General features: G+C 41.1%; 2 protein-coding genes across 2 annotated transcripts in view; one reads left to right on the forward strand and one right to left on the reverse strand.

Annotated features, from left to right (window-relative positions):
- The window catches only part of ak5 (adenylate kinase 5), a 70,602-nt gene extending 60,519 nt beyond the window's left edge, over positions 1 to 10,083 (reverse strand). The window contains exons 1-4 of the mRNA XM_084058668.1: positions 9,771 to 10,083; positions 7,660 to 7,846; positions 5,814 to 5,981; positions 2,508 to 2,680 (exon numbers count right to left, since the gene is read on the reverse strand). Of these exons, the coding sequence (XP_083914794.1) occupies positions 2,508 to 2,680; positions 5,814 to 5,981; positions 7,660 to 7,846; positions 9,771 to 9,830 (588 nt within the window). The 5' untranslated portion in view covers positions 9,831 to 10,083. The remainder of the gene's footprint in view (positions 1 to 2,507; positions 2,681 to 5,813; positions 5,982 to 7,659; positions 7,847 to 9,770) is intronic.
- A 3,407-nt stretch (positions 10,084 to 13,490) lies between these two features.
- Positions 13,491 to 25,313, forward strand: part of pigk (phosphatidylinositol glycan anchor biosynthesis, class K) — a 40,049-nt gene continuing 28,226 nt past the window's right edge. The window contains exons 1-8 of the mRNA XM_084057626.1: positions 13,491 to 13,618; positions 13,853 to 13,906; positions 16,392 to 16,483; positions 16,900 to 17,035; positions 18,090 to 18,201; positions 19,009 to 19,105; positions 20,962 to 21,079; positions 24,793 to 24,903. Of these exons, the coding sequence (XP_083913752.1) occupies positions 13,553 to 13,618; positions 13,853 to 13,906; positions 16,392 to 16,483; positions 16,900 to 17,035; positions 18,090 to 18,201; positions 19,009 to 19,105; positions 20,962 to 21,079; positions 24,793 to 24,903 (786 nt within the window). The 5' untranslated portion in view covers positions 13,491 to 13,552. The remainder of the gene's footprint in view (positions 13,619 to 13,852; positions 13,907 to 16,391; positions 16,484 to 16,899; positions 17,036 to 18,089; positions 18,202 to 19,008; positions 19,106 to 20,961; positions 21,080 to 24,792; positions 24,904 to 25,313) is intronic.

The following is a 25,313-nucleotide window of genomic DNA, read 5'->3' on the forward strand; positions in this document are numbered from 1 at the left end:
AAATTAAAAGGGGAAAAAGTAGTATGAGGTTTGTAAGCAGTTGGACTACTGGTCTTCTGTAAGACTGTTGATGTGACTTACAGTACATGAATTCTCCACTACAAGACCCAACCAAAACACACAAACACACAACACGGCTCACCAAGGTGTGCTAAAGGAAAGGTGAGCTAAATGAAAGAGGGGTTAATATCCAGACAGTGTTCAACCAAGCTACATAATCTCTCTCCAGAGATATCTTTAGACGTGAAACAATTTTTTCTTGACTGTGAAAGCATTTCTGTAACGCAGTAAGTAAGTCTATTGCAGAGAAGGGCAGGCAGGGAAGGTGCTCGGTTCCGTGGAAAATAACCAGCAGAAAACATCAGAGAGGACTTGAGGACTTGTTTTATATACTACAGTAAACTTGAAAAAAGCGGCCTTCAGGCGCTTGGCCCCATCCTCCCTGAAAGCCCCCTCTCCCCCCACACACGCACGCGCACGCACGCACACACACACACACACACACACACACACACACACACACACACACACACACACACACACACACACACACACACACACACACACACACACACACACACACACACACACACACACACACACACACACACACACACACACACACACACACACACACACACACAATAACCATATGAGTGATATTTGTGCCAAGCTTGGAAGCTGTAAGTCTGCATGCTGTAAGACTCCTGACAACCAAAGCACACAAACAAACAAGATACTTAAGATACTGTAAGATAATAATATAATGCTGATGCAGATGAAAGCCTAAACATGCTGTTTATCAATTGCAATATCTGTTCTTTGAAGACTTCTCTGTCAATTATAATTTAGTGGAAAAAAGATATTCTTCAACATTAATACCACAAAAAAGGCTTTAAAATGCTCCACCTTTTCAAGCCATGCAAGACATAGGCTATTGTGATAACTGCAGTGATATCTCACTGTGAACAACCACATTGTTCAACTTCTTTTCATTTTTTTTTCTTTGAAAAAACTCAGTTTTGTTGATTCTAAGTTCATAATATTAAATGTTTGCGCTCTTTCTGTCTGAGTGAGGGATATCTTCCATTTGGCCTGAAACCCCTAGTCGCCACTTGTGGTTATAATTATGAGTGGAGAAACGCTGTAAATATGACCCTTGAAGAAGTCACTTCTAATGGCTTTAGTACAGATTACAAAACTTCAAACCGAAGATAAGACCTTAATTAGAAACGGTGATTAAACCACAAAGCTCCGAGACATGGCATGCCTTTGTCTTTACAATCACTGGCTCCTCCAGCCCGCTTGTGATACAGACTCTACTAATTAGTCTCTTGTTACATCTATGGCGTGATAATATCCTATAGTGAACACACTTAAAGCAGTTATTCTTCCTTCCTTTGATTAAAACCTGAACATATTACTCCTATACTTCAATCACTTTATTAGCTCCCAATACAAAACAGGATTGAACAGGAGCACTACGCTCTACAATACTCTCAATGGTGTAGTTGCTGAAAAATACATGCATTTAGTCTCTATGCATGAAAGCATGCCTACGACCTGCATATACTGTATCACCTCTTGGGAGGTCGGGGTTCAATACCCGGCCGAGTCATACCAAATGCAATATAAATGGGACCCAAAGCCTCCCTGCTTGGCACTCAGTAAGGTTTGGATTGGAGGTAGGTTCCTGCTGCCTGATACCAGCATCATGTCCAGGGGGTGCACTTATACATCATGGCTGGGGGATATTCTTGTACATCAAGCCGCCTCACGCTACAGAAACAGGAGATAGGCTTCTGCCCTATGGGCCACTTGGCTTGGCAAGGCTTACTTATGATTTGCATATATTTAGGCCTATAATTAGTCTCTCACTCTCTCTCCGTAGATAAGATTGCTGCATCCTATTTGGCTATGCATGTAACTATAGTCCCAGGTACCGGTTCAGTTTCACCAGACTGGCACTGTAGCAGATTTAAAATGGAAACAAATATGACACCTTCAAAAATATGTGTTAAGGTAAGTGTTCTTTTTTGTTTGTGAAGCACAGCTCTCTCTCTCTCTCACAGTCCCTCCTTGCCGGCTTACATGGTAATTCTCAGCAGATCACTAGGAGTCTTTTTTGGCGGTTTCAGTTGGTCTCAGGTGATATTCTCCCCATCTAACATTTGTCAAGTTAGTCAATACTAAATCCTGTCTGAATTTTTTGGGGACCCGAGACACCATCAGGTAAAATGGTGGCATAGCTTTAAATGCATCTATGCGGTGGATCCTTGACACAAAAAAACTGAAAAACACACACACTAGTACACCCCCCCCCCCCCCCCCCACACACACACACACACACACACACACACACACACACACACACACACACACACACACACACACACACACACACACACACACACACACACACACACACACACACACACACACACACACACACACACGCTCTCTATCTCTCTCTTTTGCTCGCCCCATCACTCCCCTGACCATCCTACCTGAGGTGCCAGTTCTCCATTGGTGATGATTTTAGCAATGAGGCTCCACTTCCTGTTGCTGGTGGCATTGTGGATCATTTTCTTCCTCAGCAGCTCTCCCACAGACACATACTGGAAGCCGTAGCGCTCCGCAATTTTCAGGCTCTGCGTTCCCTTGCCACTGCCGGGCCCACCTGGGGAAAGGGTGAAGAGCCGTTGTTTGTTCTGTCTGCGTGGGATGGACAAGGCGGTGGAGGATAGTGTATGTGTGATACTGTGTGTGAGTGCACTCAACTCTGTGCAAGTGTACTGTATGACTATGTGGTAATGTGTCTGTTAGTAGTCTACGTACTGTATGCAGGCATGCAACTACCGCAGGTGTAGTGTACCTGAGGGCATGAGAATTTGTTAGGAGAATGTATTAGGACAGGACGTGTGTGTGCGTGTGCGTGTGTGTGTGTGTGTGTGTGTGTGTGTGTGTGTGTGTGTGTGTGTGTGTGTGTGTTTGTGTGTAACTGAATAGATGTGGGACTAGGTATCTGCGTGTGTATGAATGTGTGAATGTATGTGCTTAACAACAGATTTTCATGTGGAAAGATCGGTCTCAGACGTGTGATACAGTGTGTGTGGATATTATGTACTGTAAGCATGCATAGAGAAGTGGGGTGCCAGATGAAAGAAACAGGTATGTGTTCTCACATACCTCCTACACACAAACAACACCTCTCGCTTTCTTGTCCTGCTGTTCCCTCGTTCTGTTTCAGGGGGTGATTGACAGCGAAGGAACAACACTTTAGTTGATGCTGGGGTAGTATTGTAAATTTGTATGCTAGGTTAGTTTAGCTTTGCCTAACAGAGAGAGGTCTACCGGAACATGTGGCGTCTATCCATTATCCTTCATCTGATATTTTCATGGCTACTCACAGGCCTCATTACAGGCTCAGGCTTCATAACACAATTTCCTTTGTCTGGTTCCTTTAAAGGTTTGCCATGATCCTTTGGAGAAATGACAGCTATGATGCCATCCTGTTTTTCTATTTTCTTTCAAATATACGGCACAGTGTACGACAGGAACTACTCATCAAACCTACAGAAAAACCTAGGTGGTGCGGACGGCTGCAGTGAGTAGTGGGAGATGAGCTGCCCTCCCTCCAGGGATTGTATGAGAGGCAGTGCGTGGTCAAAGCTCAATATATCATCAAGGGAAATTACCACCCCATGCAGCCACAATTTGTTCACGCCATATACAGCGCGAACACCCGATTTCTGAACCGTTTCTACCCGGCTACCATCAACAACAAGGCATGAACACCGCCTGCTAACGGTGTTTTCTAACCCCCTCTCCAGAGGTACTTCCAGGGTGTATGCGGTGGGTGAGCAAGTTCATTGAAATGAGTGGGCAGGGATTTTCAGTTCACTCTCATATTACCAGTGGGTATGTTGCAAGTGGATTCAATCATGACCAATCAAATGATTGTTTTTTTAAGAGCAGTGCGCTGCACTCTGCCCAATGACGTACTGATAATTTTCACAGAGTCATGGAGCAAATACCGTTAATACGTCTGACACTGATCCTTAGTGTAATGCCAAATTCCTAAGCCCAATTGCTATTCGCTATGTCGACTGACATCTGTAAAATGAATGCTGCGTGGCCCTCCTAGGCGATCATCTGTAACAGGTCCACTTTGGGTCCCCATGTACACACTGTACAGCGGACCCTGAGCAGATGTCCCCCTAGGAGGTTCGTGCAGCAATAATTGTATCTGCACATGTGACCTATCCATCAGTCCATAAAATGGGTCTGGTACGCTCTGATACAATAAACTATGAAAGGACAAAATCCACGGACAGTCCACTAGACTCCATCCATGTACGTTGTCTGCTCCCTGTTTAAACACTACATAAGGATCTTAAACGGTTCAATGGCAGAACTGTATGTGTCAATATCTTAAAGATGGAGTGCCATGATATTTTTCAACCCTAAAACCTGATCATAAGGTATTATTATTATGTAAGGATTGTTTAAAAAAAAAAAAGTGTACAGAAATTGTTAAAAAAAATGTTTTTATGTGGACACGCCTCCAGTTCATTAAGTATGCCTGGTTCTCACCTTAGCACCTCCTCCACCACCTTAGCACCACCCACCTGTCCTAGTCCCTCCTCCTCCTCATGCTCACAACTGTTGTGTTATGATAATGAGGGCGAGGGTATGTTTTTTGGGGGCTCTGTGATGTCACTAAAGGGCTGTTTCTCTATTGGCACGTTTGACCCTCAAGATTTCAGCCTCCAGGAAGAAACTCCAAATAATCAGAGAAGACATAAAACAACATAAAACCACCACCGGGGGGCTTAATGAAGTTCTATCAACCTCATAGACACATGAAAAACAGAAAAAGTGCAAAAACATGGCACCACCTCTTTAAATATTCATTGTGCATTATGACACACAACTGTTTTGTTGGACACAAGCATTTAAATAGCCTGGTTTCAGACCATAGACCCCGCCCACTCTCTGAGTGAATGGCCTCTCTTGGTCTGGTGTTAACCTAGGATTTATTCGGTACAAAAATGTATTGTCCAATGAGAGTCGGAGGTGGGGGTGGGTCTAACGACAAGCCAATCAGCGAATATCTGCTAAATCAAGCTGTGCGATGACGTCAGATGTAGGCAGATCCGTGGATCTCTTGTGATTGGTTTAGAGCAATTTGAATCCCCTCCCCCTTGTAATCGCCAGCTTCAGTATGATAATCAGGCTAGCATTTAACCATTGTCACTTGTGGGTTAGAATGCATAAAAAACATGATAAAATATTTTTCCAGCTTGAAGGATTCATAACAACGTGAAGTGTTGCTGATTTGCAAATAACACACCACCTACTGCACCTCTCCTCCCATACCAGTGCACAACAAGTCCCCCCAAAAAACATACACAGGCCGGGGAACATTTTGCAAACCAAATGTAAACGCCTATTTGCAATCATTAATATTATTTAATTTGTCAGGCCGCTGCATCCAGACCACATATTGTGAAGACTTTATCCAGGAATTCAGCATAACACAGAAGATTTAATGGACATAAGAGATTTAAAAAGTACAAGTATAATAAGTATAATAAATAGTAAATATTTATGAACTAAAACAAATTAAAAAACACAAAAAAGGAGGTGAGCAAGGATAAAAATAAAAGAGAGGTGAGTTAATGCTCTTTTTCTTATGTTTGCACCTGTCTCTCAGCCTGTCTGTCTATCTGTCTGTCCGTGTCTATCCCTCTTTCATAAAAAAGAACACTCACAACAGTAAACTTTGGTGTAAACTTTGTGGCATTTACCTATGACAAGGATGACCTTGGGGCGAGGTCTGGACGGATCAAACACCTCATACTCCTCTATGAGTTCTGCAGTCTCTGACAGGTCCGAGTCACTCTCGATGGAGAACTGACTGATGGGTGGTAGGCGTTCATACCGTCTATAAGGGAAATTGGGACTGTCGGGCAGCACTGGGGTAACACACACAGAACACACACACACACACACACACACACACACACACACACACACACACACACACACACACACACACACACACACACACACACACACACACACACACACACACACACGTATGTTTGTGCACAGACAAACACAGGAACCAAACTCAGATTAACACAGAGAGACACACAGAGAAACAAATAAACAAAAGTTATAAATAGAAGCATTTTTTCTCTTGTGATTAATTACAAAGATAGTCTATTCTTGCCATTTCATCAAATGTATGTATGAGTATAATTCATCAAGACTGAGAACATAATTAACACACCCACGATACAGAACAAGCATAATCAAAATCAATCATGAATCAATCAATTCTGAGCATTGGCTGGATATTGAACTTTTGTCATCTACAATTCCACCCTATTCAAGTGGGGAATGAGAGATTGGCACTGAGAGAGAAACGCCAGCTGAGAGAGAAACGATGTACACTGTAGGAGCTGTCAGCAGACAGAGAGATGGCATTCCCATCTGGTCAACATTACACAAACATGACGGATTTGAACTTCCGCTGTCAGCCAGGAGGGGAATTGCAGCGCGCAGGCAATGAAATCTCCATCCCTGGTTAGGTTTTACTTCCTATAGCTAATTACTGCAGCTGCAAAGTTTACACATTCTCAAGCAAGATGTATGAGTGACAAGTCTTTAGTTTTACAGAAGACAGTATACAGTACCATCCGACCACACCCAATTTATATTGCTCAGTCCATACATGAAGAATTGTCTGTTCTAAATATTGTCTGTATTGTGTGGTGTGTGATTGTAAAGCAGCTTTTCACATGCAGACAGTACTGTAGAATATTATACGATATTCTATTTTACTCAGCCATGAATGTGTAGTTACACAAACGTGAATTTAATTTCATATGCACATTTGCATGAGGTACATCATCAAAAGAATGTGATGTTCAGTGAACTAAGGAACATACGTACACAAGCAACATAGCAATAGAATATTGGTATTATTGGTACTGATATTAGTCATCTGTTACTTTGTTTTGCAAATCCTAACGCCCTACTTTGCATCTACAGTATTTCCTTATCTGTTAGAGACTAAATTTAAACCACCGCCGCTGGTAGCCTTTTATGTCTGCACTGTGCCAGGTTAATGATTACACATGCACATTCAAAATATATAAAACCTCAAGAGTGTTGTAAAATTGGCCAATGACGAGATCATTAGCCTCCACTAGAGTGTACTGATGTGTGCATAGAACAATTCTTACTGTATGTAAAACCTGGATCATTATCAGCTGTACCAGTCATTTGAATCATTCATTCCTTCAGGAAACGCAACTGTATCTACCGGCATCTACCTCAACGGCTGTGATAGTTGTCTGGACATTCTAGTTTTAGTTTCCCATGTATTTCTGTCTGTTCTTCTTATGTTCTTCAGCGTGTTATTGGGTTGCTTCAAACACATTTTCATATGTGGCATATAAATTCATGAACAGTCCATTATTAATGTAATTCTAAACCAGCCACTGGGTTATCCTAAAACAGAATGCCGCTTGGAAAGAATGGCAATATATTCCAAAGTGAGGATATTTTTATATTTATTATTATTTTATTTTTGTTGAATAGACTTTTCTTGTGACGCTCAACCACCTGACCCTCAATGCTTACCGTTTCTGAAGAGGGACCTTCGTGATTGGCCCCCATTGAGGGGAGGGAGGGACTTCTTCTCCTGACCCACAAATGTGTCCCACCGCACCTTCTCTGTTCCTCCCATCTCCCTCACCTTTTTAAGACAGCCTTCCAAGTAGTCAAGAGGGTCATCTGGCCGGTAGTACATCAACCCTGTTAGCAGGCTCTGGAAAACAACAACAACAACACAATGAGAACGGCCATTGTACTAATTCCTTCCCGCACAAAACGATTTATAGAGACTATAGGAGAAGTGGTTCTCAAACATTTTCATGTCAAAGACCCCCAAACTGATACATATTAGGCCATTTGAAAAGGTTTTGTGCAAGGGATCCCCTGACACAGAAAGGATTTTTGTTGTTAGATTAGATTTAATACATAATTAGATTACAGATAAGATTAAGTACAGAATTAGATTACGGATTAGATTTCATATATATATATATATATGTATGAAATCTAATCCGTATGTAGGTTAGTATACAGTCTATACTATAGACTCTATAGTATAGACTAGAGTTAAACCTACAAAATAGTCTCTGTACAGTAGATGGGGAGATAACAGTGTAGACAGTGAAACTTATGCTGTGAATATTCATTATAATACTTCTCTCATTGGGCAAACTTTTAGCCAGTGAAATAATAGTGAAATTAAATTGTTCCTTATTTTGTTGGAGGGCCCCTGGAACCACCTCAAGGACCCATGGGGGTCCCTAGACCGACTTTGAGAAGCACTAAGCTAGAGAAAGAACGAGAGAGAGGTTCCTGCCATACACAATACAATCCAAAGTGATAACTGAAAGTTAAAGTATCACTGATGATCAGAGTGTGTGGTCCCACCACATGTTGATTATAGTGTGTAGTCTCACCATTACGTATGTATCGATGTATTGGTTCTGTATCAGTGGTGTGTGAAAAAACAACAACAGGAAGGGTGAATAATAGCCAAAGCCAGATGCCCATCAATTTAGAGTCAGCTTTTCTCTGAACTTGAACGTCAAATGACCAGTTTTGCTTAAAAGGAACTGAATGACAAATGTGAGAACTGTGTTTTTATGCCAAGAGAGAAACCAGGCTAGTGTTTATGAGATCTGGCCCTCTGACCCTGAATGTTCTTAAACAATGAATTCCCCATGGGGAAGGATGTCTTACCCAAGACATCCTTCCAATTTCATATCCACCCACTTCATTAGGAACCTTTACCGCCCACAAAAACAAAGTTTTACTGTCTTTCCAACTAAATGGTAACTACTGTAGCATTTACTGTAGATATTTTGTATGTAGGGTATAATGAAATTAAACATAGCATAATTCAACAATTTAATCATAATGTGTTTTTGTATCAAGGGACAATATTGCTCACATAGAAATTGTATGAACTGGTCATAATGATATCAATTCCAATCTAACTGTAATTACACTTTACTTGCTGTAATGAAAATAGCTGTTTGTAATTGATTATAGGCAGACACAGTAATTGCTGACACATTACCTGTCTCTGGAAGTCAGACAAATGAATAAGATTGGATAATTAAATATGATTGGTTGCAGTAGGCCTATGCATCTGCTTATTGCCTTCATTTCTAATGATAATGGAATGTGATCTGTGTAGCTTCAGTGCTGCTGTGCTGTTGTGTGTCGGTAAACACACTTGTGGCGGTAAACAACCATTTCCCTTGTGGCGGTAAACAACCATTTGATTTAATGTTAGAGAACCATATGGTTCTCTAACATTATACTTTGAAATATACTGTATGAGGGGTCGGGGAAAATGTCTGTGGTTTGATTGTTTTTTACATCCACATTTATGTTCATATTCAAATGTGATTAAACACTGCAAGAAGTCCTTTGAGAATATTATAGTGAACACGTTTGAGCAATGTATTTCTTAAATGAAAGAGATACTTGTACACTAGTTGGGCCAGAAAGAAAAACATGCACATATCAATAACTACGCGCAAATGCCACCTACAATAAGCGCATTTTTCACTCTGATAACATTATTTAATTGACTAGCCTGCAACACATCTTTATGAGACTTCGCACAAGGTCTGTAAAAAGCTCTCGAAGCGCACGTACTATCGCCTCACCTCAAATAGTTGTGGTATCTCACGTCTTGCGAGATACTCCTTGGCATCGCTGGTATTCATCCCTTCAGATGTTCTCAGAAATAATCACAACTTGTCCAGAGAGTGTCTCCCAAAAGCAGACTTAACACTTAAAGATATTATCTGTCAACAACGGGAACTTCAATAGTAACGTGGATCAAACCACCATCAGCGCATGTTTCCTTGTGGTAGCCTATATGAGTGGATTCCTGTAGGCAATGCCACTGATCGAGTCACCCTCGGTGGTGATGATGCGAGGTCTGTCTGTCTGTCTATCTTCCTTAGTCCAGCAACAGCATCCTGCTCCGTCTGCTCTTCTAGCGCATGGAGCAGCCATCAGGCGACATGCGATTGACGTTGGCAGTCAGTGGCACCGAGTTTGCGCGCTGTGTCCAAATGGCGCACAGGGTAACAGAATAGGTGAGCACCACTAGGGAACCTTTTGGAACCTCGATGTAAAATTGGCAATTTTGTCCAAAATGCTAAAAAATGAAATATTTGGAAAATGTTTTAAAAGTAAAGTAGCCTGCCCTATACATGATTAGAACATGCTTAAACAATCGACAATTAAGGCCTAATTGTTCTACAATTGCTACAAATAGCTACAAAACCTGTAGCTATATCCAGTCATTTTGGGGCATAAGAAGTTAGGATAGAATTAAGTCTGATTGTGATGTACCGTGCATGCATGTTCAAATCATGTATACTTAGTTTACATTACTTAAAGGGGAAATCCACCCATTTTCAATATTTAACTATGTCATTAATATAGCATAAAGAAGTTGTGTGGAAATAAGAAAAAAGTTCCCCCCTTTCTGTGTTGCCTTGAAATGGAGGATTGATTGTGGGTTTAACATTGCAAATTACAACATGATGACTCATCATCCCCTTTAAGACCATTTTTTTGAATATTTCATTTTTTTAACATTTTGGACAAAATAGCCAATTTTACATCGAGGTGCCCAGATGTCCCAAGTGCCCAAATATCCCGATTCCTGTATCAGCGCACAGCAACGAACACAACCTTGAAAACTTGATACATTACAGGATGACGGGACATTGTCTTGTGCATTTTTAAGTGGTGGGCGCTGCTGTAAAGAAAGGAAATAATGGTATCTTTGATTCATACATTTTATTTATAGGTAGCTCAGAGGGAGCTCGTCCATGGCGTTAGAAGGAGTTCTCGACCAGAGCTAATTTATAGGCAGCCTACTGTAGATTGTTAAAGGTGCAATAGCCTAGGTGATATATTTTATCGTTATGTATGTATGTATTTATTTATTTGTGTTTAGCTTTATATTTTGATTGTAATCATCATTACTATACTGTGGCGTGCTGGGACCAAAATTCAGCTCTGGGATTTTCCAAAAAAAAAAAAAAAAAAAAAAAAAAAAAACATGCTGCAGTTGTCTTGGGTGGCCCACGGCCATCTGGCGGCCCGTAAATGCCGCGGCCGTTCTGGAATTTTCCCGAATTTCCCAGTGGCCAGCACGTCCTGTCAGTCTCCCCATTTCTCTCCAGCTCTTTAGAAATCAATTTTCAGGTCGGGATACCAGTTTTATCCAATCAGAGATTGGATCCTGTATGAGAGAGCTCATACAGGATACAGGATTAAGTGAAATTGGAGGTGATGACACAAAGAAGTGACTGAGCAGACAAAATTGGGAATTGAAACCTATACAATAGGCTCTGTGCACAGCAGCCATATTGGAAAGAAATTGGGCCTCTTCTTACTTCCTTCACAGGTGTTACCAATGATACTAATGAAGGCTCTGTTCTGGTCACTAGAAACACTCCATTTTGTTTCCCAAATGGCCCCTTATGGTGGGTGTGTAACTCTGAGAGTAAATGGAACCAAATGGACCCGTATTTGTACACTCTCAGAGTTATGGGGGTCCTTGAAAATAAGACAACCACCGTGCCACACTAAATGGAACAGAGCCTTAATTAGTATCATTGGTAACACCTTTGAAGGAAGTAAGAAGAGGCCCAATGTCTCTCCAAAATGGCTGCTGCGCATAGAGCCTATTGAAGCTGAACTAGCTGGTAGGCTAATCTGTCTTGATTGGCTGAAATTGGTAACCCACCTGAAAATGTATTTTCTGATTAATTGCATCAATTGATTTATTGATTAATTGATTGATAAAAAACAAAAGAATACAACAAAAAAAAGCTTGAGAGCTTAAGCCATCTGTGCTCAAAAAACAATGATTTCCATTCCTTCTGGCAGAATACCATTCATTCATGATGGCCATTAGCTGCTTAACACTACTCCCTGCTATTAACCACTTGAACCACAGCATCCTTATTCTGGGGGGAATATAGGCCAAAAATAGAAGATCTAAAGTAGCGCGTTGTGAGCCTGAAGATCAGCTATTTTTGGTGAGGATATTTGGTGTAGACCTCAAAAAGCAGTCCAAGGTCCATTCCAGTAAGAAATTTACTTGAGTATTTGTATTTTAGGATACTTGACTTTCACCCACTACATTTCAAAGACAAATATTGTACTTTTGACTACATTTCACTTCAGCCCCATTTCAATTATTATAGTGAGAATAGTCCATCTAAAAGCTCTCTGTAGGCTACTAAGTTTTTTCCAAAGCAAGAAGTCCAGTAGCCTACTACAAATTTGACAGACCAATTTTTTTTTACTTTTTTAACTTAAACTTTCACAAGTAGTTCGAGTAATATTTGAACAGGAATATATACTATTGTTACATGCATGGCTCAATACTGGCAACAACGGAGAAAGTATGTAGTTTAAATAGTTTAAAGTTTAAAAATTAAACTAAAGTCATGTGGCTGCATGGTGGCTGGGGAGAGTGTGCCCTCTGCCAGAGATGCCTCTTATACATAGAGGAGAAAGCCAGAAAGCCACTCCTGTCTCAGATGGCAACCATTGCAATCATTACAACCATTACGCTGACCGGCCCAAAAATGGACACTGCTGGGAAACAGACAGGCATTAGCAATTAGACAATCACCCAATTAGACATTAGTGTGAAGGATAGGAGAGAGACAGCTAGATAGAGAACCGTCACACTATACTTTGACTGAAGTACTTTGTCCACCATTGGACATAACCTTACAAATTAATGGAAGGTATAGTGGTGTCAGAGTATGAGGAGAAGTTGTCAAATGCATACAGTATGTCACTTGATAGACCTATACTGTAATTTTGCATCTTTGTTTTTTCTTTCATATCTTTTCATATTATTTCTACCAACATAGGAACCCTGCTGCTAAATCAGAACTGATTGGAAGAACTATTAACCTATCCTCCTGTTTCCAAGTGGAAATGTCTTCATGGTATGCCTCATATCCTGTCCTAATAGTGAGATCTGTGTCCAAAACATGCAGAGCCTTTGAACTACCACACATTGTGAAGAACACAATGTTTTTTTATGCCTACTCAGCCTCAAGGCAAAATACACACCTTAAAAGTTACAAATGTAATCCATTTCCATTAGTCAGGAGTTGTGTATGTGAATAAACTCATCCTTTAAATGTGATAGATAAGATAAAGCCTTCTCTTGTGATGCTCAAAATAGCAACAATGTGAGTACTTTTTCCACCCCTGACCCAAAACAAAGAACTCAAGTGTTGTTGTTGTTGTTGTTGTTGATGTTGATGGAAAAAGCGCAAGGAAATGTACGAGCTTTTATTTTGAAATGTGTGGATCAGGAAGTGTCTGTCCGTTCCGGCACTGGGCGGGGCCAGCTAATATTTACACTTCCTCGACCAGTATTCTTAGGTACTGCACAATGAAACTACTGAGTTTAATGTGCTTATTTTCTGTCTGCTTGGTAGTATGGAGCAATAACATAGAGGTGAGTACATGTCGTCATAATACGCACCTGCTTGTGCTCAAACTATATGTGTCACGCTGCATTTTACACTAGCAACATGCTATCATGTAGCGAGCTTGGCTAACCAACCTGTGTTGCCTGTGTATCTTACATGGGTTTGTTAATGGAAAGTCGTTTTGTAAATATGAACGTACACCCAACTAGATATATTGCATCATATGATTTGATTTCTTTCCCTCTTCCTCTGATACTAAGACTAAAGCAGGACAGTTCTTCAGCAGTGGCCATACCAACAACTGGGCTGTGCTGGTGAGTATTCAAAGAGAATATCTTTATCTATCCGTATATCTGTCTAAACAAGGCGGTTTCAACTGATTATTGTGACAGCCTGGTTGTCACAATCGGCAATCACATTGATCACATTGTCAATGTGACAATTGTGATCAACCTGGGGACCACTTTTGTGTCAGGTGAGGATATGGGTTAGGATTAGTGTTTTTTTCTTGATTTGCACAGAGTCTGTAGTCTGTATTCTTGGCTATAGTGTTGGAAAGAGGCAGAGACTCATGTCATTTTCTGGCTCAAACCTTGCCCTACCCTCTTCAGGTATTTCAGGGTGGAATAGAAATAAACACCCACTTATACCAACATTTATGGTCTAAGCTTCACCTAAATGGAATAATGAAGAAATAAAAATACAAACAAACATGTCACTTACTCATTTTCCTACATTACTGGATGCATGAACAATAGCTGAACCATGTAACGGTTAGGATGGGTCAATGCAGAGGACATATTTCACATATATGCACAATGCACATTTATAGTGAAAAAACAACCCCAAAGGAGCGGTGACCCAATTATAATTATGGTCAGGGACCACATGCAAAACCTTCATTGACCACCAGTTGAAAACCCCTGATTTAAAACGATCGATCGGTCAATTGGGTGTTCCACTACACTAGTAGTGTGTGTATGGCCCCATTTGTGACCCCCCCTCATCATGGTGACTCAGGACTGGGTTTTTCCGAGCGCTGTAATGAGCTATTTTGTTGAATAGCAAATTTGAAGGTATTGACATGTTCCTGCGAGTGAACAAAAAAGGGTTTTCAAAGAAGTACTGCTTGATTCCAAAAAGGTGTGAACTGCAGAACTGCAGAACTCTGTCTTTAGTGAAAAAATATATAGATTTATTTAGAGCAAGGCAACAAAATATGACCAACGTGTATCGACCTAGAAGGTCTTCATCAGGGTCTGTCTAACATTTTGGCTAATCAGTCACACTTATATCACATGGTATATCAAGAGCTTTGTCTTCTGGCTCAGCTCTCTTTTCATCACAACACTGTGGTACAGCTCTCCTCCCCTCAATCGTGAACAAATCCTGATATACTTGGACTCCTTCACTTGGGGTAAGGTGTCATTCCCTACCCGATTTCCTGCTGAGAACCATGGCCTCAGATTTGGAGATGCTGATCCTAATCACAGCCGCTTCACACTCAATTACGAACCGATCCAGTGAGAGCTGGAGGTCACAGACCAATGATGCAATCAGGACCACATCACCTACAAAAAACAGTGATGCAATCCTCAGCTCACCAAACTGTAGACCCTCTCATCCATGACTGCGCGATCCTGTCCATACTTATCACAAACAGGATAGGTGAGGTTGCCTTTGGTGATGTTTCAATCATATTTGATCACATTGCACTCTGTCTATGCCTGCCCTGTTGCACCATATTTACTACAAGCTAAAAACATCAAGATAAAACCCATTGTAAGGACCCTGCTGTAGTATAAATGAGGTTTTACTGTTTGTTTACTAGCAGCTGTTTTTATTTGCAGTGTAAATGCTTCAGTTAAATTTCATTTTCAACCCTAATGTTTCTTTTCTAACCAAAGCGATCGTCTCTGACCAAAATAATAATAATAATAATAGTAGGGTTGTCCGATATTGGCTTTTTTACCGATAACCGATATACCGATATTGTCCAACTCTTAATTACCGATACCGATATCAACCGATACCGATATATGCGGGGATTATTGTGATTAGGGTAAGCTCAAATTTCATATCACACACACCATATACAGTAAGAACTCCTGTAACTTATTTATAAAGCAAAAAAAAAAAAAATATATATATATATATATTTTTTTTTTTCAAAAACCGATACCGATATTTTCCCGATATCAATTTTTATGCTAATATCGGCCGATAATATCGGGAGGCCGATAATATCGGACATCCCTAAATAATAGTAATCTGATTCTTTATTTTACAGTGTTGACAACCTACCATTGCATTCAGTGCAACCACATTTAACGCTTGCATTCAAAATAACAAGACAGAATGTCTTGAAATATAGGCATGTAGCATTGCAGACCAAGCATGTTTTGGGTAATTTAGTGATCGAAAGTGACAGCAGTCTGGCAGTGTTACAAGCATCAAGCTTACCTAAATTACAGTTGTTAATGTGAAGTTTGCACCGCACAGCTGTATTATATAGGAAACTAAATATGGGACTACTGGCAGATACTCTTGATCAAACTTGATCGGTCTGCAACAACTCTAGATTACTACTAATAAACTCACGTGAGGAAAGAAGCAGAAAACCATTTGGACTTGGTTGAATTGCAGGTGTCTGACAAGCACATTTACACTTACAAGTAGTCGATCTCAAAACTAGCCATCCCTCCATCCACCCACATATAACAGAAAAGATTCATATTAAACATTTGTTTCCTTTTATGTCAATAACACATTTTCCCTGGTGTTCTCTGTATTCCATAGGTATGCACATCCAGATTTTGGTTCAACTATCGCCATGTGGCCAATACGCTGTCTGTATACAGAAGTGTCAAGAGACTGGGCATTCCAGACAGGTTAGTCACATAAAAAGTATATTGCGTTAAATATTTTTTTATTCTCGTTTGTAGATTTTAGAGGCTGATAGTTATATTTTCTGTCCGTTTCTCATATGTCTTGATTTGACCTTTGTATTGCATTTGAGTTCTGATGTCCTCTCATAAACATTATTGCATTGCACCGCATTATTGTGGTAGAAGAGTCCCGATTATGGCTGGGTGATTTGGCTTCAAATCAATATCACAATTATTAAAAACTTTTGCCTCAATTACAAATAATGAAAATAGCAGATCTACAAGATCACAACGTGTCACATTGCAACTTAGTGTGAGCTCGCTATACAAGTTTGTACATAACTCATATTTGAACACCGTTCCTTAACATTTAGTAAAGTTCAACCAATAATGCCCCCCAATCCGTTTTGTGTTCACAGTCGCATAGTTCTAATGTTGGCGGATGACATGGCCTGTAACCATAGAAACCCCAAGCCTGCCACAGTGTTTAGCCACAAGAACATGGAGCTGAACGTGTATGGAGATGATGTGGAGGTGGATTACCGTGGATACGAGGTTAGCTCATGTTGTCGTGGAACACACACAATCACACGCACAATGACATCCCACTGAGAGGCAGCAGGGCGTGTGTGGGTGAATCAAGGTTGTGTGTGTGGAGCGGGGGGGTGGTAGCTGTCGCTTGCACCGATTGTTCAGTATTTACCAATCCTGTTTACCAGGAAATGACTTCATATTATTCATACATCTTGAGATAGAGGGGCCCTTTGCTTCTAATGGAAAAAGCCCCGTCTTTTTGTGCTTTTTATCACAGTTTGTTTTACAGTATTTTCTCATCACTCAGTTGGTTACAATAAGAATACAGAATGCATAAAAGCATATTTGGCATCATTCTGTGAAGATGCTGAAGTCTTTTGATGGCACAGGCAAAACATTTGGAACTAGAAAATGTGCTCCTCGGAGCACAAGTCTCCGCCAGCAAATATTGGAATTTATTCCAAGATTGGAACTTTGATGATAGTGTGTACGTCAGATGGCACATTGACTGCATTACTGTGGATTGCCTTGAACTTGTTGGCAACTTGTTGGCAAGCCAACAAGTTTCATGAAGGCAATACGTTGACTTACCAACCTTTCCTCTAACTGGTGCAAATCCTGCAGTTCTCGGGGTATGGCATCCAGTAATAAGTTGTTAGCCCATAAGTTGTTCTCGGGGTATGCCAGTGTGTCTACATAATGTATTGCTCCGCCATTTTTCAGCCATTTCGTGATTATTCCTGTCTTACCTCACTTTGAAAGAGACCAAAACTCTTTCAAAGTGACACATCTATTTATAGGCCGCTATACGTCATGCGTCTCACTAGCCAATCAGAGCACACTCTTTCAACGTATTGTCACGTGTCACGTGAGGCTTGACCAATGTTAGCTTGGCCGAGGGGGGGACGGGGACGGAAGGTGAAAACATAGTCTCCTGGCGGAGACAATTATTCATGCCAAAATGGCGCGGCGCAGTGCGTTGTGGTCTATTTTTGGCTAATGCTCCCCTCAGAATATGGGTGCAGGGGTTCAAGTGGTTTAAATGTCACCATTTTGAATTGTATCTGTGTTTCAGGTGACTGTGGAGAACTTCCTGCGAGTTCTGACTGGCAGGATGCCACCGAGCACCCCACGCTCAAAACGCCTTCTCTCTGATGACCACAGCAACATCCTTATATATCTTACTGGTACCTCACCTCCTCCTGTCTATACTTTTAATAAGCCCTCGTTAGTCCCACCATTGACTAACACCATAGTATATAGAGGGCTCCATACAATTTAGAAGAGTACATTTACTACAGTAAAAGTACATTGGTCCCCCAGAGATCTATTATGGTTTCCTTTAATAGAGTCCAGAAGGTTGACGTAAAATGTGCAGTCAAGCATCATTTCAGATTTTACAAGTTGTTCTTGGGGATTGTTCAGTTTTACACATTATAGCATGTGAGCGGATGTGGAAAGTCCATGCCAAAACGCATGAGCAGTAGTCTGGTTTTCAAATATAATGATTTTGCACAATTATATTATAAATGCATTTTATACAAATATTAAATAAGTAAATATAATTAGGTGTCTCAATTAAAAAAGAAACATCCAAGGCACCCTTCTCTTGGAAAAATAAAACTGATTAAAAAAGCTTTCAGTTTATGGACTAATTGATACATATGGACTGACATCATATAGATTATTTTTGTCTATGCTATGTGTTAACCCATAACCACTTAAACCCTATTATACTTTGTTCCCCCAGGGCTCTATACTAGGTCTGCTAGTATTTCCCACTACACCAAATCTCTGCTGAAAATGATCTACAAACTCAACGAGTCATGACATGACATGTTGTGAACTTGTGCTTAGTTCATAAAATGTTATGTTTATGCTAAGAATATGTAAATTATTATTCAAGGGAAGAGCACCTTGAAATTGAACTTCTCCTTGAGTCAAGATTATATCCATGATGATGAATCTATGTGTTTTTATGATTGTATTGACAGGACATGGTGGGAACGGTTTTCTGAAATTCCAGGATTCTGAGGAGATTAGCAACGTAGAACTGGCAGACGCGTTTGAGCAGATGTGGCAGAAAAGACGGTATGCTAATTTCTGTTTTAACAACTACAACATATCTGGCACATGCTAACATCACTTGATAAGACCAGACCAGAAATTGAATTTTGTAGCACCAAATTAGATGCACACACAATAATAATAATAATAATGAATTGTTTTTTTTATAGCACTTTTCCAAGTGCTCAAAGCAGAACAGTCCTTGGAGAGCAGTGTCCCTATTGTCTTCCAGACCTTGACCCGCTTGTCAGAACAGATCATCTGGCTGCCAGTGAGACCCTGGCTTGCTTGACACCAGCCTTGACGCAGTGTGATAATTGCAAGCTTGAGCCACCAAATTGTGGCTTCCTTAGTAACTTTGTATCCTCCAAGACTATATTCCGTTCATTAACAGACATTTAAAGTTCTCCTACTGTCCTCCACATTTCAGTGAACTGGCTCCAAGTGCCTTCCAGTGTTTGGATCTCAGGCAGACATGAAGTTGCCTTGAAACTTCACCTTTTTTTATCAAGGAAGGAAGGACAGACGAAGATGTATTATTTAGGCCACGTTTACACGGCAACGATCAGAATCGAAAACGACGAAGCACTGTGTTGCGTCCTCACTTTTCATTTTGCGTTTACACAGAGACGCAACAGTGATTGAAAACGCTGTAGTGTGCATTCCAATTGAAAACAAATGTACTTGTAAGGGTCAATCTGGTTCCATTTGTACACGCTTTTGAGTTACAGGCCTGTATGAGTCCATTTGGTCTCTAACTATAAATCATTTATTTAGCTGGGGACCACCTCAAGAACCCTGGGGGTCCCCACACGTTGAGAACCAGTGTTTTAGGGGGTTGATTGGAGTGGGGCATAATCTTATCTTTTGATCACCATGGCAACAGTAGATTGAAGGGAGTGATTTCAAATGTTGGAAGTTTACTCGAATCAGAGGATTACCACAGAATCAGATGGATGTGTGTTATGGCAGCTGTGTTCAATCACCTTAGTTAAGAAATGAGAATAGATCTGATATTTGTTATGTGTGTGCAATGTGCACTTGTATTACTATGCTTGTGAGGGCCAATTGTCCCCACAAGTGTATATAGTAGAATTTTAGAAATGGTCATTGTGAGGACCATTTCAGAAATGGTTGTTTTATGGTTAAAACAGATTTGAGGAGTTAAGCTTACAAATTAGGAAAATATTCATGTTTGGGCTAGGATTAATCTCTCAAGAACAGATTCTGCCCTGCGGTGGAATCTGTCGGAGGGGTTCGTCATAACGTGTGCGCATTGGCTACAAGTGGGCGTGCCTTCAGATCAGGAAGCGGGCCGCGCTTTACCCTATCAAATGTAGTGGGCGGGATTCACGTGTCCATCCACCCTTCCCCCCTCGAAACTAGCCGAAACTAATTTAACAATAGCGTCCTCGGAGCGGACAAAACCACAGAAAGATATTCACATTTTAACTTACTCTTTCATCATAGAAACAAGTGGGCTTATAACCAAAACCATCCATGTTCTCTGGGAGAAGTGGTGTTAGTGTTCCGTGTAGAAATATTGTTAGTGGGAATGAAAACGTAGTCGCACCAACCGGAAGTGATGCGCTGAAGGCAGACATGAAACCGGAGTTTCCCTGCGCACTGGTCTTCCATTTTCCTCCCGCCAGACCCCACAGACAATATCAGAAAACAGAGGTCGCTGTTTTTCATTTTCTGTGGGGTCTGGCTACGCGAGACTAGGCTAGGATTAGAGATTTAAAGGTTGGGGTTGGTTATGTCAGATCTTTCTTAGTTGCACGCCACATTGCCAATGTACAAGCTCACAATGCTATTTTCAATGCTGTGCCAAAATGTATGTGTGTGTGTGTGTGTGTGTGTGTGTGTGTGTCGCTCAGGTACAATGAACTGCTCTTCATCATTGACACCTGCCAAGGAGCCTCCATGTACGAGAGGTTCTATTCTCCTAACCTCATGGCCCTGGCCAGCAGCCAAGTTGGAGAGGACTCGCTGTCTGTGAGTCACCTGACATTTTCCTGCACTCAACATGAATATAAATACATAAAGGGTTGCTCGCTTAAACACAAAACACAGAAGCTCAACATTACTACTGCATACTGCAAGTACGCACAGCTAATTTCCGGAGAGTTAATTTAATCGTGTGTGTGTCCAAAGGGATCCTCTCAGAGTTAATTGAACACTCAGGATTGTAATGTGCACTGCAGGCTCCAAAGGTCAAAAGGATGCAGTTGTGTTTGTCAGAGAGACACATTCCTGACAGCCTCCTAAATAATCTATGCTGCCGTTGTGCAGGATGCCAGACATGAAATGAAGTGACGAAAAACGCCCCCCTTTCACATTTTTTTAAAAATATTGTTTTAATATAACATTCCACCTGTAAATACCGACTGAATTAGTTATTTGTTACGCCATACTGGCATACAAAATCATAAAGATCATTATAATATTGGTTATTTAATATTTAATATAAGCAATGCAACATGTGCAGTGTCCAGGAAGTGACACTGCAAAGTAAAGAATTGTACAAGTCTTGTTTTCGATTTTCAGATGAGGTTTCTGTTTTCAATTCTCATCGAGTTTGACACTGTATTGGTTTATAGCTGAACGTGGTACAGGCAGTGTACTTTCAGCTGATGTTTGACATTTACACAAATGGATTGAAGGTTCACTACTGGGCTCACTACTGGGGGTTCCCAAGGCTCGGTTCTGGGTCCTCTTATTTTCTCCCTCTACACTACATCTCTTGGTGCTGTCATCCACTCCCATGGCTTTTCCTACCACTGCTATGCCGATGACACCCAGCTGATCCTCTCATTCCCCCCCTCTGACACACAAGTGGAGGCACGCATTGCTGCTTGTCTGGCTGACATCTCGGAGTGGATGTCGACGAACCACCTGAAGCTCAACCTGGACAAGACCGAGCTGATGTTCATCCCGGGGAAGGGCTGTCCTCACCGAGACATGGCCATCACCATTGAGAATGCTGTGGTGACGTCAACTCGGACTGCGAAGAATCTGGGTGTGACCCTGGACGATCAACTGTCGTTCTCGGCTAACATCGCATCAGTGACACGGTCCTGCAGATTCCTCCTCTACAACATCAGGAGGATTCGCCCCTTCCTCACGGAGAAAACAGCCCAGGTGCTCATCCAGGCTCTTGTCATCTCCCGCCTGGACTACTGCAACTCCCTCCTTGCTGGTGCTCCGGCATCAGCCATCAGACCTCTGGAGCTTGTTCAGAAAGCTGCGGCTCGTCTGGTGTTCAACCGCCCCAAGTTCTCCCACACAACTATCCTTCTCCGTTCTCTGCACTGGCTCCCCGTAGCAGCTCGCATTCAGTTTAAAACCCTGGTGCTAGCCTATAGAGCAGTGAAAGGAACAGCTCCTTCTTACCTCCGAGTTTTGGTCAATGCCCACACCCCTGCCCGACCACTCCGGTCTGCCACCTCGGGGCGACTGACTCCCTCGCCACTCAGCGGTCCTTCTGGTCGATCGACACGGTCACGACTTTTTTTCTGTTCTGGCCCCACAGTGGTGGAATGAACTTCCCACTGAAGTCAGGACAGCAGAGTCACTGCCCATCTTTCGCCGCAGGCTGAAAACCCACCTCTTCAGGAAACACTATCCTTCCTCTTTGCCTGGCCTACTTGTTGTTAACTAGTTGTACGAACTCTTGTTTTATTTTTGTATTGTTTTATTGGATCTTGTTTAGTCGATACACTTATTTGTTTTAGCTCGTGCTCATTTGATTTTGCCATTTTTGTCTCATCTGTTTAAGAAAGTAGGTAGCTGATATATTGCACTTTTACCTTAGCGCTAGGTATACTCTTGGTTGCTTGTTTTAGCAGGAAATGTACTTAAAACTTCTGGTGATTAGTAGCTTTCGTTCCCTACCTATGTTGAATACACTTATTGTAAGTCGCTTTGGATAAAAGCGTCTGCTAAATGACTGTAATGTAATGTAATGTAAAAGGTACAACTGTAAGTCCACTGGCTTTAAAAAAAATTGGGGAAAACATAGTTATTCATCAGAAGGTGTCAATTGTTATCCCTTGCCAACCAAAAATGTTTATAATCAATCATCATTAGGTATTGAGTTGGGAATGGAGTTCAATGTGAAGTAAATTCAAACTCAGTCATTCATAGTTACAATAAATCATAATGCATAACACATTTTTCATAGAACTACCTTTGTACTCTGGGCTTCTTGGGATTTATTCAAGCGGTAACATTACTTAGGTTTACATTTTCTTTCTTTCTTTCATTTCACAATGAGAACCTAGTAGGGTGTTTCTAAAGGCTCTGATAGAGAGCGGCAACGACGCATCACGTTAGGCCATGTTAGGCCACCATCTTTATACTTGGCTAGTTTGCCGTCATATAGAAGAGGGCACTACATCTTTAAGGAGCTTCTCCTAGTCATGTGACTTTAAGCACTAACATCACCAGCTATTACGTGCAAATGAAGTAAAAAAACAGACTTATGTTTCTCAAAAGAGAATTTAGAATGGTCAAACAAGTGAAAACACAAACATAGTACATACTGTACACACTGTTATACAAGTTTAAACTCAGCAATGCCTTGATGACATTTTGGCTCTCATTTATCAATCTAACATAGAAACCAGTGCAGATCCGACCACAGAAATCATCTCACGACAGGTTTCACCTGGTATTTACGAGAATGGCCGGGTGTTGATAAATGTGGAGACTGAAAACAATCATCATTAGAATACCACAGCCCTAAATTTGACTTGCAGAAGCGGAATGCAGCCAAGAACAGAAACGTCTCTGACATGGGATAGATATTATAACCAATTTGTCCTGTTTAGTAAACCAAAAAGTAGCATTAAAGGATGTCAGAAGAATGCGGTCTGTAAAAACGACAACACTGATGTCAACTGCGGTGGAGATATACGGCTCACTTTTAGCCATCAATGACAGACATAAATGAAAACCTGAAACGTGCATCATAAATAAAATATATTTGACTAAACATGGTTTTAATTGCTTGTAATTATCTCACATGTTAACCCTGTAATGGTAAACAATTTGGAAATGAGATCAAAGGTAAAGAAGCAGGTCCACAGATTGTAAATTCCCTTGAGCAACTTTATTTAGGTAAGATAAATGGATAAATGAGGGGGGCCATTGTGTTCTGGTGGTTTGTGCTCTGTGTCGATAATAGAATCGAGCTCTGAAAGACACGTCAACCAGTTTGACTCGCCCACTCGATGCCTACCGTTTGTCTACAGCCGTTGAAAACAATGGTTGTTTCTTGACACAAGCCGAGCGTCTGGCACTTTCTGTCTGTCAAAGCCTTTATACTGTACATGTGCTCACTAATTGGTGAGAAAGTCATCTTCAGTCTGAGGACATTTCACTCCAAATTGTCAAACAGTGATGTGTCAGGAAGAACGTCTCTCCTGTATTCATTTGTCAGTGCAGCAATGTAGCCTAATTTACTTCTAAAGGAAGAAGAATTGCAGCCCCAGAGTTACTAATTAGTGTTTTTATTATGATGTATCAACATTTTTCGAAAACCTTTTTAGTATGGCAAGATCCTGTATTAAAAGATGACTTGGAACTGCACCAATGGTGAAGAGCGAATATTAAAACCAAAGCATGAAAATTACCCCAAAGCATAACTGTAATGTAATTATAACTGCAATGTAATTGTAATAAGTAATTGTTTTGTCCATCTCCAGCACCAGCCAGACCTGGCTATAGGTGTTCACCTGATGGACCGCTACACCTTTTATCTGCTGGAGTTCCTGGAAGACATCCACCCTGCCAGCACTTCCAACATGAATGACTTGGTGAGGAGCTGTGTGTGTGTGTGTGTGTGTGTGTGTGTGTGTGTGTGTGTGTGTGTGTGTGTGTGTGTGTGTGTGTGTGTGTGTGTGTGTGTGTGTGTGTGTGTGTGTGTGTGTGTGTGTGTGTGTGTGTGTGTGTGTGTGTGTGTGTGTGTGTGTGTGTGTGTGTGTGTTTTGGGGTTTACTACAGTGGTGTATCCAGTGCTTCTCAAAATCTTTTCATGTCAAGGACCCTCAAAATGTAATACATCACACATTGTTAGACTTTGTCTCAGGGACACCTATCTGAGATGATTGTTGTTTTTTATTATGGATCTCTTTTTTTTTATTGGGCTATTCCAAGACCCTGAGCATACAAATCCTGCCCTTTGCCATTACATTTGAGCCCTATGGACTTGCTGTGTAGAGCGTAG

The sequence above is a fragment of the Gymnoscopelus microlampas genome (genome assembly GCF_963454915.1).
Source record: "Gymnoscopelus microlampas genome assembly, chromosome: 5".
NCBI lineage: Eukaryota > Metazoa > Chordata > Actinopteri > Myctophiformes > Myctophidae > Gymnoscopelus > Gymnoscopelus microlampas.